The sequence below is a fragment of the Populus euphratica genome, unplaced genomic scaffold (genome assembly GCF_000495115.2).
Source record: "Populus euphratica unplaced genomic scaffold, PopEup_1.0 scaffold341.1, whole genome shotgun sequence".
Lineage (NCBI taxonomy): Eukaryota > Viridiplantae > Streptophyta > Magnoliopsida > Malpighiales > Salicaceae > Populus > Populus euphratica.
Window position 1 is genome coordinate 281773 of NW_011500093.1, and position 15258 is coordinate 297030.

General features: G+C 36.6%; 3 protein-coding genes across 3 annotated transcripts in view; 2 read left to right on the forward strand and 1 right to left on the reverse strand.

Annotated features, from left to right (window-relative positions):
- The window catches only part of LOC105109201 (uncharacterized), a 1192-nt gene extending 322 nt beyond the window's left edge, over positions 1-870 (forward strand). The window contains exon 2 of the mRNA XM_011003820.1: positions 1-870. Within this exon, the coding sequence (XP_011002122.1) occupies positions 1-660 (660 nt within the window). The 3' untranslated portion in view covers positions 661-870.
- Positions 871-4083: 3213 nt separating this feature from the next.
- LOC105109187 (metalloendoproteinase 1-like) lies at positions 4084-5563 on the forward strand. Its single transcript, XM_011003807.1, has one exon. It carries the CDS (start codon positions 4389-4391, stop codon positions 5505-5507), a length of 1119 nt encoding a protein of 372 aa, XP_011002109.1. The 5' UTR covers positions 4084-4388; the 3' UTR covers positions 5508-5563.
- Positions 5564-7217: 1654 nt separating this feature from the next.
- LOC105109188 (long chain base biosynthesis protein 2a-like) lies at positions 7218-12137 on the reverse strand. Its single transcript, XM_011003808.1, has 12 exons — positions 11281-12137; positions 11088-11153; positions 10813-10901; positions 10573-10718; positions 10366-10490; positions 10200-10293; positions 9945-10108; positions 9363-9524; positions 8515-8641; positions 8240-8406; positions 7965-8072; positions 7218-7617 (listed from the first exon to the last, which is right to left on the reverse strand). The coding sequence occupies exons 1-12, from the start codon at positions 11404-11406 to the stop codon at positions 7522-7524; spliced, it is 1470 nt and encodes a 489-aa protein (XP_011002110.1). The 5' UTR covers positions 11407-12137; the 3' UTR covers positions 7218-7521.
- Positions 12138-15258: the final 3121 nt, after the last annotated feature.

The window sequence follows — 15258 nt, forward strand, 5'->3', positions numbered from 1 at the left end:
GGGGATAATGATATTAATTTGGATAGTGTTGCAATTGGGAGTTGGAGAGTTAATCATTCTTCGAAAAAGAGAGGGTCTTTGAATGTTAGTGCAAAGCGAGTTAGGTCTAACTGGGTGTCTAAATTTGATGATAGTAGTGGTGGTGGTGGTGGTAATGGTGGTGAAGGGGAGGAGAAATACAGTGGTGGTGAAGACGAGGAGGAGGAGGAGGATTGTAGAGAATTTGATGTTGAGAATTCAGAGACTTTGTTGAAAGAACAAAGCCATATTCGTGATCCACTTGATAATTTGGGAGATGGGAATGAGACGAATGGGAGGGAAGTGCATTGCTATAGGAGGGTAATTAGGGGGAGGAATGATCGTAATGTTAATCATGATTATCGTCATGACGGTGTTGATTTATCAGATCCATCTGATAATGATATGAGAGATTATATGAATATTGGTAGGTGTGGTGGTGGAGGGGAGGACGGAGTGAGGATTTGGCTGAATAGTTTAGGGTTAGGGAGATACGCACCAGTTTTTGAGATTCATGAGGTGGATGATGAGGTTTTGCCAAAGTTGACATTGGAGGATTTGAAGGATATGGGGATCAATGCTGTTGGGTCTAGAAGGAAGATGTTTTGTGCGATTCAGAAGCTAGGAAAGGGGTTTTCTTGATGGTTTTTTGGTGAGCTTGTAGAGGTTTTTTTTAATGGATAGCTTTTCTCAGCCATGGTAATTAAGATGCATCATGTCTGAATTTAATTTGACCTATTTCGTTCCGTCTACTAGAAATAGTAGTACTTTTTGGTATTAGTAGGATGTATTGGTTAGTATTACTTTCTTGCCCTATATCAATGCATTTTTAATTCAGTGCAATATTCTATTGCATGACCCTTGAGTTGATTTACTGAAGTAGTTGTGGCTGTTTTAATGAGCCGGAAGCTATATCTCTTCTTCATTTGATTCTTGGAGAAATGCATGAAAAGGAAATTGCTTTAAATATTCTTATGAAAAGAATTCAAAATCAAAGCATAAGTCTTTTGCTTTACTTCATTCCTTTTGAGGTTGAAAGCAGATTAGTTGAAGTTCCAAGCCAAAAGTTGAATGTGAATAATCATACTTTCAATTAGTGAATGGAGAAAAACTGTAATTCTTTATGCAATATTCGCATGTTGTTTGTAGTCAATGACGTTTGCATATTTTCTGTGCTTGTTCCCTTATTCATCTCTGGGGTTTTATTGTCTTCTAAAACTCTTCAGTAACTTATATAAACCTGTTGAGATTAGAGTCCCGAATTGGTTGCCATTCCTCAACACTAGAAGATTGACTTTCTATTGAGCTCAGAGTTGGTGGTTTTTAGAAATTGTCAGCAGGAAGTGCAACCTATCTAATGAGGTGTGGTCTGGATTTCAACTTTTAAGGTCCGCTGAGGTTGCCAGAAGTTCTAGCTGCCTTTTTGTGGTGTATAGCAGTGCAGTTTTTAACACGCTAAGGTACTCTAAAGTTGTATGTGGAATACTTTGTGAACTGCGACTAAGAAAAGTCAAGTCATTGCATGAATGAGGACTCAACTTGTGGAGTGGGTTCTGAAAGAGACAGAGTTTACATTCAAGAAGAGTATATGTAGTTCATATTTGTGGAGACTAGGGTTACTGGATTGGTGATCCAATGCATAGCACCTTTATTCAGAGCATGGTAGTTAGTTCTAAATTGTTCTGCTGTTATTAGTTCTTCTTTCATCATTTTTCAATGTTGACTCTCTAATACGTGACATTTCAATTGACCACCATTTTAGCTGGGAATGAGCTGCATCTGAATGTGATTTGTTATTCGTATTTGATGCTGACTAGGTTACTTAAGAGGAAATATTAAGCCGATTACAAAGATTCGGAGAAGACCAGTTAAGTAACTCTGGTTAGGATATTCTTGATCAAGAATCGATGTAGAGGTCTCAAGCAAACTGAACAGTGGTGAAGGGATGCATCCCTTTGGTGTCTGTTTCTCAGTAAAGGTGTGTGGGTGAAATTTGTTTTAGCAAGAGCTATGTTAGATGCACTCAATTCTAAGCTAATGCTAGCTATACATGTACCCTTCTTTTGTGGAATAAATTGAATGATTTACAGATATATGCCAAAACCTATCATTTTATGATTATTTTTGACGTTGGGAAAGGGGATTGAGTATCATTGTTGTTGGTTGATGGGGAGAAATCTTGGAGCATTCTATAGGCTGCATTACATGTCTCTTCATGAATAATAATGTTTCTTTTCCATTGTTCCTCCTTTTATGCATTTAACTAAACCCTCTTGTTAGAATTGATATATATACCTTGTATAAGCTAAGCAAGTCTTTGCAAATTTGCAGGCCAATTGATGTAGCTTTGATCATAAGTTAATGTTTGTAGACCGATTTTTATGAGAGTAGTCATGTCCAATTCGCATTTTAGGTTTGGGGTCTGCTGGCTTTTAGGTTTCATTGGCAGACGTGCAAATGTGATACGTTTAGTTGACAAATTTAGAGCTTTGTAGATATCCCATGATGTAAAAAGGTCTCAAGATGTTAGGATATAGAACCTCCAGAGGAAGTGCTTGAAACTCGAATGTCGGCCTTCAGAGTACAAATTTCTAGCGTATTTCTGAGGTCAAGAATCAAGACTGGACTTCTCCAGAAGTACGCACAGTTCTTTTTCATCCATGCTATAAATACCCTCGACAGTGACAATCACCTTCTTAGGGCTACCCTCTGCAATTTGCTGTATCAGAAATCAATACAGTGACAATCACCTTCTTAGGCCCTCTGCAATTTGCTGTATCAGAAATCAAAATTTACTCCATTGTTTAAGAATCTGTTGGTTATCAAGAGGGAGCAAAAAAAGAATTGAATTATTTATGGCATGGGATGTTTTAGAAAACTGATGGTACCTGTCATTTCTATTAACTATACATATAGATAGCTCCACTTTTGAAATCATCAGCCGTCATTAAAACAGTTTGATGAACCCTGATTTGGTGATCATTTAATTGATGCAGGATTGACTATTCTCCAATTGCCTTAGTACCTAACCCTATGTGTATAAAATAATTCCGTGTAATGTAAGAGCCTCCTTGCGATCAGAGGCCATTGCAAGGAACAGTTGAACCTCCAAGTTTGACCTGGTCTCAGCCTACCTTTTTTCTATCTGTTCAGACAACGAAGTCAATTCTATGAAGGTCGTTTGGAAACGTGAGTTAATTTATATTTTTTAAAAAATAAAATTTTTATATTTTTAGATTATTTTATTAATTTCAAAAATAATTTTTTTTAAAATAAAAAAAATATTATTTTATTAATTTCAAACATAATTTTTTTTTAAATAAAAAAATATTATTTTAATATATTTCTATATAAAAAGTATTTTAAATAGTAATTATAACCATATTATGAAACAGACTTGTAGAAATATCGTCTTGACTTTCAATGTAGAACAAAATTTAATATTTTTTTTAAAAGAAATTCCATCAGTTTTTCTATTTTTCACATTCAATTTCTTGGTAGAGTAATGTGTAGATTTGTGAGACCTAGCAATTAAAATTATTCAATATTTCTGGAGTGCAAACCTTAGATTAGTCCTCTGACTGTATATAGCTCCTTGATGAGTCCTTGAACTACTGATTTGATCGATTGGATCCCCCTACCCAGATATTTTTTTTCGTACAATTGGATCTTTCTGCCTGATTGTTTTCTTACGAATTCTAATGGTCCCAGAATTTATGCATGAAAATATCTAACATTTCTCCCTATTAGCAAATGTAAAGCATATCCAGTTATTCCTTTAATCCATTATTCTAATTGTTCTAGCAAATGTTTGGAGGAGTGAAAAGATAAGGTATTTTCATGTTCAAATCTTGTGGGAATCACGAGGACTAATGAGAAAACACATGAACAGCCCATGCACCATTCAAAGAAGTCATCTGCGATTTGGAGACCCAATTGGTAAAATCAAAAGTTGGAGGAATAATCCGAGGTTTGCCCCCTTCAAAATTCAATCCCCGTGACCATAGATGAAGACCACTAGACCCCAGCAAAAGTGGGAATGATTCAAAACGAGATAAAGCCCTCCACGTATTCACATAATTATAATTTTTAACACGAGAAGTCAGACAATGTATTGGTTTTGGAGAAAATAACACCAACAAATCCAAGAAGTCCATTGATGATGTTGCTGTTGCCGGCTTCCTTCCTGCCTCCTTTACCAATCGGGCATTCATTCCTCTAGAGACTTGGAAACTTCCTCCTCTTTAATTGACCATTGTCGCACCTCTCCTCTGCTACTTAAAAACCCCCTCTCAATTTCTTCCAACCAAAACCAAAAACCTCTCTTTGTCGGCAAATTCTCTTCCTCGAGAACTCAAAACCAAACAATCATGACAAAATCACGGCAACATCATCATCGTTTCGTAATTCGCACAATTCTTCTTCTCCTCTCAGTTCCTTCAATCTCTGCTCACTTTTTCCCTAACTACACTTCAATCCCAGAAGAGTTGCTCAAGAACGCCACCGGTAATCCGTGGGATTTCTTCCAACAACTAGCCGGCTGCCACGCAGGTAAAAAATACGACGGCTTAGCCAAGCTCAAAAACTACTTCCAATACTTCGGCTACATCCCCAATTCCCTCTCCAATTTCACCGATGATTTCGACGACAACCTCGAATCTGCTCTCCGAACTTACCAACAAAACTTCAACCTTAACGTCACTGGCCAACTCGACGACCAAACAGTGAACCACATCGTGCGGCCCAGATGCGGCAATCCGGATATAATCAACGGCTCTACGAGCATGAACTCTGGCAAGACCAATAATACCTCGTCAAGCCATCACTTTCACACGGTCTCTCATTACAGCTTCTTCACTGGCCAGCCTCGTTGGAGAAAACAAGCCTTAACCTACGTGTTCTTGCCGGAAAATCAACTATCCGACGAGGTCAAGGCCGTTTTCTCCCGCGCTTTTGACCGTTGGTCAACGGTGATTCCATTGAATTTCTCACAGACGGATTCTATCTACACAGCTGATATCCGGATTGCGTTTTTCAGTGGCGATCATGGAGATGGAGAGCCGTTTGATGGGGTCTTGGGGACACTAGCACACGCTTTTTCTCCCCAAAATGGGCGACTCCATCTTGACGACGACGAGCATTGGGTTGTAACAGGTGATGTCAGGACATCAGCGTTGACGTCAGCTGTGGATTTGGAGTCCGTGGCAGTGCATGAGATTGGACATTTGTTAGGTTTAGGGCATTCCTCTGTGGAAGAGTCTATCATGTACCCTAGTATTTCTTCAAGGACAAGGAAAGTTGAATTAGCCAGCGATGACATTGAAGGGATCCAAACGCTGTATGGTAGCAATCCTAATTTTAATGGTTCATCTGCACAGTCCGTTCAGGAAGAGACCGGTAGCGGTAGCGGTGCCGGCCATTGTGTCCATTCGAGGTGGGGTCTAACTGGGTTAATCATGGCCTTGTGCTTTACTTTCCTTCTTTTGTAGATTAGACTTTAGATTAGGTTACATATATAACATGAATTTCATTTTTTATTTTTAATAATTTGGTGGATTTCAAGAAGGAGCTGTCATTGGCTCTTTATATTTGTTTTTTTTTCATTACACTTGATATATTAATTCACCGAATACTATATTTATTATTTATATATCATTTCTTGCTTTGGAAATTTCTATAATATAAATAAACTATGAGACTCTTTGATAATACAATTAGGTTTTGCCTGGATGATGTGGAAAGAAACGTGGTAGGTTACATCTTCAGCCTCCAGGCCACCTTTCGATCACCATAGCTGGAATGTTTGTGGACCAATTTTGCTATATTAAAATATGGAAGCCTGGAATTGGCCATGCCTGCGCAGTGCTTGAGATTTTTTTTTTTTTTTAGTCTGTTTGTTTTTATAGCCTGAAAATATTTTTAGTAGTGCTTGAGATTTTTATTTATTTTTAGTCTGTTTGTTTGTTTTTATAGCCTGAAAATATTTTTTAAAAAAATAATTTTTTTGTTTTAAATTATTTTAATGTATTTATATAAAAAATAAATGTTAATAAATAAAACAAATTATTTTTATGTATTTCAAAATAAAAAATATTTTAAAAAACAATCAATACCATACTAATAAACAAAATAAAATAGCTTTTTTACTGGGGAATCTCTCTTTCTATGCTTGTTAAGAATGATTATCCAAATAATAATGATCACTCATAACACGAGATTCCAAAATGTATAATAAGAAAATAAAATTAAAAAAAATAATTTAATAAAGAATTTAAAATTAAATATATTATAATAAAAAGAATAAAGACCTAATTTGACTCAACAAACTAATATATTTATTTCTTTGGTTTTTTGCAAAAGCCAACATGCTCTTTTAGGAAAAAAGAAAAAGAAAAAGAAAAAAACATATAACTAGAGCTTAATTGACGGTCTTTTGACATCACATACCTTACTACCATGATAGGAAATAGAGACTATGAGGCGTATCAAACATCATTCTGAATAGCAATATTTTGATTTGTTTTGGCGTTGCATGCATCACTCTAAATGTATTGGCAGCTTTTGCTTGCTAGGGTATTCTAAGCATGTTAACATGAAAATAAAAAAAAAAAACATTGTGAAATAACTAAAGTGCCATTGCATTCAAAGCTATAAAATATTATTTTTAGGGGTAATTAAGTAATTGTGCTCCACAAAAAATGAAAAACCCATGAAGCCCTTTGATCTAAGGAAAACATATGTTTTTTTAAAAGGTAAATTAGTTATTACACTTTGTATCAAAGAGGTAAAAAGACCAATTAACCCTCTCATTTTCTTTAATAACTAATGTTTTCCATGAAAAATACCTTCCTACCCTAAAACTAACCAAGCTAGGTAAGTTAACCCTGCATGAATAAGAAAATAATTTCACTGTTCAAAATGCAATATTTGTGTTTATTGCTGTTGCAGGAAACTCTGAAAGTCCAAGAAAGCAATATTTGTGTGCCAGTGAGCACCAACTTCCTGTCATCTCTGGTTTGCTTGCAAAGACTGCCTCCTTGACACAAGTGGACTTTAGCCACTTTTGCTTTGTTAAACTTGTTTTATAAAGCTCAGTACTCTTGCTTTGTTTACTTTATTTCTAGTAAACCATAATTTCTTATAAAATAATTATGGATTTTATTTTTACATTAACAAAAAATAATGTTTTTTTTGTAATAGAAAAAATTAATTTCTGAATTAAAGACAAAATAAACAACTGCATATTCTTGTTGACGACATGCTTATGAGATTACTGGAGGTCCGAATCAAAGCATTTAACAAATTTACAGTAAGGCTACACAGGACACGACATGCGAGCACATAAATAAACAAGAGGAAGGCTTCGATGCTAGCAAGACAGCTACAGCATTTTCTGATTCTCAAGAGGAATTCTAATCAATGCTGCACATACATGCTACTCAAATTGCTAGATCGAAGCTTTCATGTCATAGAGCAATTTCACCGAGATGGGATTCTTGAGTCTCACTCCAACTTCATTGCATCTTGCTCCTGATGCTGCTTATCAGACCCGGCAGGGGAGTACTTTATGCCGATGAGGTCGCCGACTTGATTGATAACCTGTCCAGAAAGAGAGAATTTAGCATTGCTCGGATTAGTAATCGAACGTCAGAAATGACTTGCTAATTCTGTCAACTCAATGCCACACAAAAATTAAACAGACAAAAAGCATCAGAAAAGAAGTGGGTATTTGCAAACTCATAGCCATTGCTTTCCCATTTTAAGCTCAAGTAACCATACCCTATCCTTTGGTCGGTTGGAGTCTCTAGTCTTAATTGACAGTTGTTTAAGAACCAAATTATGCACAAAGACTTCGATAATGATGGTCAACAAAACATCAAAACCACAAAAAGGAGGAGAATGCATTATGTAATAGAAAAGAAGTCCATATTGACAAGCACACATACCTCCAATGCTTTGAGAAGGTCTTCCATGGCATGGCAGGATGATATGCAAATACGTGCCCTGGCCAAAAGCAGAGGGGTAGCTGGAAAAGCAGTCATCACGACAGCAACCTGTAACAGCATGTGTGACCTTAATAACTAGTGACATCCACAAGAACAGAAACGATGATACATAAGCAACTAATGAAATTTAGAATTATGAATGCCCTTACAAAATCTGATGAATAAATAATATCTACATGACAATGCAAACAAAAAAACAATTACTAGGATCTCACATTCTGCTTTAGGCACTCCCGAGAAAATGCAGGGATTTTTCCTGGATTGTAAAGCATTATGGCAATCACTGGTGAATCATTATCTCCAATAACGTCAAAACCCATTTTCTGCAGCTCTGATCTGAAAAAGTTGCTATTTTCACGTATTCTTGCAAGTTTTTGAGCCCCTAAAGTGAAACAATGTCGACAAACAAAATTGATGTGTAAACTCAAATCTGAGTATTTTCAGAAAGACTTCTTAGTATATCAGAAAAGAAAGAATCTTTTTATAATACCTCTGCTAGAACCATCCTCTCCCAGAATAACCTTTATGGATGATATAATTTGTTGTGCAGCTGGAGGCGATATTGATGTTGCATATAAATGAGCTGGACATGTGTACTTAAGGTATTGGATTAGTTCCTGGAAGTAATAAGCAAACCTCAGCCATTGGGCATTTATTCACATAAGATCAATATCTGAATCCACTAGAAACAAGTTTGCATATTTTGCACTAGTAAAATGAAAATGATCAGAAAATTGGAATATGTCATAGCAAAGACAGTTCATATGGCGTTGACAACAAACAATATCCTTCAGAATTTCTAGAATTAGTGGAGACTAACAAAAAATGATAGTACTCATGATACGGCTAAGAAGGATTATCCACCAACATGTTCTAAACTATACAAGTTTATTCTGGTCATCAGATGGTGACTTCCACTTGGTGGTTGGTGTGAAAAACCAAAACATGATCATTAATATTTTCTTAAGGCAGAAGAGAGCATCCAAGCTGCTAACTCGACTACTCAATATGACTAGAGGCAAAGTACTCATGAAAAAGCCCCACTGGTACTTTTCCATGACAACTTAATGATGCCAAACCCATCCAAGTGGGTAGGTATCAAGAAAAGAAAGAGCACAAAAAAAATCATATACTGAAGTTTCATACTACAATAGAAGAAAGTATAGGCTAGGTCTGGTATTATAAAATGTCGATTGTAATTAGGGTTAAAACAAACTAGTGGTCAAGTAAAGAAGAATTGATATCGAAGACATGCATCAACATTACTCTTCCCAGAAAGCTCAAACCACATTTTATAGAACTCTTAGTAAATAGAACAGAGGTGCACAAGTAATAAACCTTAGATCCAGCAATATAACCCCCACAAGATCCAAAAGATTTTGTAAAAGTTCCCATCATAACATCAACATCAGCTGTATCCACTCCTAAGAGTTCACAAACACCTCTTCCTGTTTTCCCAACTGCTCCAATGCTATGAGCCTCGTCCAAGTAAATATATGCCTGCAACAAACAGGGGATAAAAAAGAAGATAGATGCTATTAACGCAATTAAGCAGAAAATCAAGGAGCTTGGCAATGCAAAAGCACGTTAAAGAAGTAAAGCAAAAAACAGACCAGAAAATATTTTACATGACTTTCAGATTCATAGCATCCCTAACTTTTAAAATCATTTTTCCCCATAAAACAGATTCAACTTCCATTGATTGTGAAACAATAGAGCAGAATTTAAAAACAGAAGTTTTCAGAAGTTATAAATTGCAACTGTATATTATAATAATCCACCTGTTTTCTAAAGCAACAAAGTAATTTCCCTATAAGAAAGAATCACAAAATTTCCAGGCAAAAACTAATCAATAAAAGGTTAAACTGAAATTATTCAAGATGCACAAAGCAATACTATTTACTACAATCCATCTGTCACCTTATATTTCTTGCATACTGAAACAATCTCTGGAAGTTTGCAGAGTTCCCCTTCCATACTATAAATACCCTCCACGAGGACAAATATCTTCTTCCAAGGCCTATGTGTCCTTAGTTGCCCCTCCGCAATATGCTGCCTCAAAACTTCCTCCAAGTGAGATGGTGCTGAGCGGAAAGTGGGTAACCAGATTCCAATGCATGAGAACACGGAAATATTTATTTCGGAGACTGAAAACGACTATCACATTCAACTTACTATTGTGTTGGAAAACCCGAATTGTTGCTCCTGAACCACGAGCACCATTGATAATTGAGTTGTGGTTTAATGAATCACTAACTATTAACCCTCCCTGTAAAAATAAAACAAACTGTAATTCAATCGTAACATAATACAAATCCCACAACTAAGATTATGCACATACCTTTCCGATCAGAACAGGGAGAGTGGTACAGTTTGTGGCATGGCCCATGCCAAAAACTATGGCAGCTGGCTTCCCAACAAAGTTTGCAACAATCTCCTCCAGTTCGTTATGTAGTGTCGTGGTTCCTGATAAAAAAAACTTGCATTGCTCAAGAATGAACACCCAGAACACGATGAGGAAAGAAAAGGTAAGAAATGATACACATACCTCCATCAACACGAGGACTGCAAGTGCTCGGTGAAAACCTCTTCAATGTCTCAATAACACGAGGCGTACAATACTCATCAGCGGCAGCGAACCCCAGATAATTATACGACCCCAAGTTCAGACACCTCGTTACCTTCGATGTCCGTCTGCTCAACACACAATTATAGCAATTAATCAAGAAAATGCCCCAAAAGAATCACCATCTAATAATGGAAAGAGGTACTGTCCCAGTGTTTTCACCTCAAAGTCTTGTTATTGTCATTGGAGAAACGCTGGACAACATCAAACCAAACGTCCGGAGCACTCGAAATCGGACGTCCAAAACAATCCTAAACTTTAAAAAACATGAAGATAACAAAACACCAACGTAACTAAATCAAACTTGTCTTTCGTAACATAGAAAAAACATTACTAAAAAAACTTGTTTTTCCTCTAAAAAATAAATAAATCAATTTTGATTCTAATTAAAAAAAAAACCATACTCTTAAAATAAATAAACGAATGAATTAAAGTACCTGAATTCGAAGATATAATCGACGAATGTAAAAGTCTTCGGGTCCTAAACAAATCGGTGCATAGCCCTGATTTAAACAAGAATCGGATCATAAACGCACAAAATTGAAGCATTTAGAACTAAATTATGCCAAAAACGACATAAACCAGAGGCAAGAAAAGTTTTATGAAAAAATAAATAAAAAAGAGGAGGACCTGAAGATTGCTGGAGTGGAAGCAACCGAGGATTTTACGAAAGAAATCACGGAAATGGCCAAAAACGAAGAGTAATCCATAGCTGAAGTAGGTGTTCAAGGCGGTCAAATATGGAATCTTAATCATTTCTCCTCTCCTCCTCTCTCTCTTGTTTACACAATCCTAGGAGTGGCTGTGGTTTTTAGATTTTTTGGTGGAGTACCTTTGATTAGTACTAGTGAGAGAGAATGAAGAAGATTGTGATTATATGACTATTCAAATTTCTTTGGTCAATTCTCAGCGTTTGATTTTTCTTCTTTTTTGTTTGAAGGGAGGGATCTGTTTGGATTCTGGAAATATCTTGCGGGCTTAGAGTGAATCTCAACCACGTCCAAATTATTTGTGATGATGAGAGAAAAGTTTCCTAAATTCTATGATCAAATTGTCCATGCTTCGAGTAACATGGCTTCAGCAATGCATTTGGTACAGGACACACTCGGGGCACAAGTATAAAAGGAAATCATATGTATAAAAGAAAAACAAAATGAAGAACACACACCCATATAAAACCACTAAGTATTATATTGAAAGGGAGCTAACTTGATCGTCTGAGGGCTAATCGGAAGTCATATTTCGATCCAGCTTTATGCTTACAGGGTCTTGAAGGAATCGGGTCGTAGCCGTAAGGCATCAACAGTAAGCAATGGCAACCTTAGCTGGAACTATACCTTAATAATCTGAGTTTGAGTCAAATTGCGCAAATTGGCTACAGCTAGAATCATCCCCAAGGCATTGATTTGCTTACCTTCTTGTTTCTAACAATGGCAAGTCTCATGTCATCCTTCCCATTCCAGACAAAATGAAAGGGAGCTACCTTTTGAACATTTATGTAGAAGAGATGTAGGTCTAGCATGAAAAATAAGAGCCTGTTAGGATAACCAAAGTAGACTGCCTATGAACCCTTCAATTGAGCTCTAAACCACATTTCATGCTTTTTAAAGCCTTACGAAGGAAATAGGCAAGTCATCCTTGGCTACCAAACCGTCTAACTCTTCATCTTCATACAAGAACTCTCTTGCTCTTATAGATACTAGTAATCAAGAAGATGGGGTGATATAATGCTCCACCAGAGAGTCTTTATTTATATAGCTAATTATGAGGAGTGAGATAACCATACTTGAATTTCCAAGCAAAAAGTTTAGCTTCATTTCCCACCATGGGCACTACTTTTCCCTCAATGTATAAAGCCTTTTTACTATTTTGTTGTCTCATTGAACATAACATTAATTTCAAATGTTAACAAAGAAGGGAGATAGAATATATTCTAGCTGTGAGAAGGGACCAAACAATTATCCATTAATGTTCATTATGCTACCTAGGTGTTGCTTTCATAGCTCTCTGCATATGGGAAGAAAATTGACTTCCAAGCTGCAAAAGTGGCTTTGCCTTGTTGTAGCATGTTGATCAATCAATGCAATTTCTTTCTCCAAGAATAAATGCCAAAAACAAGTCTTTGGGCATTGAAAGTCGACAAGCTAAGGAGAAATCCTGTATGATCCATGCAATGAAGGCTTGAGAAAGCAAAACAAGAAACTTCAGACGAAGAATGAAGAAGATGAGATGAGGTACCCTGATGTTAGAAAGATCTGTGCAAAGAGAGAAGTTGAGAAAGAGGAAACAGAGAAGGCTAACCATAAGCTCAAAGGCATGGCCGAGGCGAGGTTTAATGGTAAGTTGATCCAAGAAACTTAAAGTCTAGAAATAGCAAATGAAGAACTGCAGAACTGCAATGAAGAAATAGTGGAAGGGTATAATAGCAAGCTCTGAAACCTTAGGGAGGCTCTCGATCAATCAGAGTAGGAAAAGAGGAATATGTCATAAGCTTTTGGGGATTTAAGAGCAGCAGCATCTTTATCGAATGCAGCATGGATAAGAAGATTCATGTATACTGCACAAAGAGAGTACATTCAGAAATATCAAGGGCAGCTTGAATACTACTGAATGCATTATCTTCTTCTAGCTATGTTTCTCTTACATAAAAATACCCCAAGCCTTGCCAAGTAACAAGGGGAAAATAAAAAAGAAGATGGTGCTAAAATTTACCTTCAAGAAATTGTATCAACCACACCGCTGCAGCTCCCTGGGATGAGTTATTTTCTTACAACTCAATCTAATAAACCTCTAGCGATTCAATTTTCAAAAGAATTTATATGTAGGAACACATTGACCTGGAATGGCCAGGTCCCAAGCAGTGAAGATTTCTCTGCTGGTAAATATCAAATTAGCCGTGACGAATTTTTACCACCCCAAACAGTGCAGGGATGCAAAACTTTCCCTTTCCAATTAGCAAACAATTATTTTGGTCGCTTGCTAGATGTTTGTTCATTCACCATAATCCATAAAGCTTAATTAGGACAAGAAACATATTTATTCATTTAATGTAAGGATGGTTGTGCTTACGAAATTATCGGCCTGGCATCTCTAATTATTTATGATGGCTGATTTTATTCTGGAAGTAGAAATTGGGATGGTTATGTTACACTGAAAAAGTAAGTTCCCCGAATTTTGGTGAAGAAAATTCTTACTCCTCTTTAAGCAAAGTTATGTTTTAAATTATCAAACAAGCTCGAAGTCGTCACGCAAAAGATGATTAAGGTAAGATAGGCTTTAGTCATGTGAATGATCGACCGTGAACCAGCTAGTCTATAGTGCTAGTGTCCCTTCTTTGTTCATCTGTGACAATACGCTCGAAATAACAATACCATGAGAGGATAGTCTCTCGACTCTCTCCCCTCTCACTTTTTACCCCCCCGGGCCGTTAATGCTTGACGAGGCTTCTTTTTCAGGCCTTAATGAGATTGATGGGCTCCAGCTGGGCTTTGGTCCAAAAAAGTGAGATCCTTGAAGAGATCTGTAACAATTGCTTAGGAACATGTGCCCCTTCCTGGGTAAAAGCAAGAAAGCTGGACTGGTAGGTGATGATTGTTGGCAAGGTTGACTTTCCAAGGGTACCTGCAAACAAGTCTCCCTATTCGATGCTTAAATCAACAATTTTTAATGAGGGAAAAATGTTTATAATGACAAGGATCTTCCTTCTCCATTGTGATGATGGTGATCATGTTATTTTTTATTTTATTTTTATTGTAATATGGTTATACGATGTTATTAATGTTCCATTGCTATCTCCCTTTTCTAATGATTGTTACAGGGTTTATATACTAGTTTTTCTTTCTCTTTCTCTTCCTCTTCCTGCATGGAAATGAGGTAAGAAGATCCCTGATCTACTTTAGGGTTAATAATGCAAGATAATTACCCTAATCTCAATATATTACTCTATAATGTATGAAAAAGGTGTGAATATGGGACTAGGTTTATGCAAAGTGTGCCTGACCTAGTACAAAAAGTTTTTCCTTTAAGAGATTCTCAGGTATCTAATGCCAAGTGGTAGTCATGCACTAAGTTGTAATTTTCAGGCAAGATGATTTCCAAAGCATAGGCATGAAAGTCCAGAGCCTAACTCCTGGAGAGTGGGTTGAAAGGATCGCAAGGATGGTGTTAGCGAGCTAGATGAATTCCTTAGAAAATGGCTACATGTATCATTTTTTATATGGTCAGGCAAGGAGTACTCCGTGGACCCATTGAATGCAAAACCTTAACCTGAATTTTATATACAAGATCGATTGAACACTTGTAGTTAAATGATGTTTATAGTGTCGTTGAAATGATTTTTGATAATGAGAGAAACGTTTCTTGAAATCTGGTAAATTAACTTGTTGATGTTTTAACTTAGTTAACATGGCTTTCAATGCATGCAATGACAACCTTGACCGGAATTGTACCTTAATAATTGAGTTTGAGTCAAATTACATATATTTTGGCTCCAACTAGAATCATCCACACGCCATTGATTTGCTTACCTTCTTGTTTCCAACAATGGCAATCTCATGTCATCCTTCCCATTCCACCCATTCCAGACAAGATGAAAGTGAGCTAGCTTTC

Coding starts and splice junctions, on each gene's coding strand:
- LOC105109187 (XM_011003807.1), top strand. CDS start 4,389: ATGACAAAATCACGGCAACATCATCATCGTTTCGTAATTCGCACAATT.
- LOC105109188 (XM_011003808.1), bottom strand. CDS start 11,406: ATGATTAAGATTCCATATTTGACCGCCTTGAACACCTACTTCAGCTAT. Junction 11,154..11,280: donor TCCACTCCAGCAATCTTCAG/GTCCTCCTCTTT, acceptor TGTTTAAATCAG/GGCTATGCACCGATTTGTTT. Junction 10,109..10,199: donor TCGGGTTTTCCAACACAATA/GTAAGTTGAATG, acceptor CTTTCCGCTCAG/CACCATCTCACTTGGAGGAA.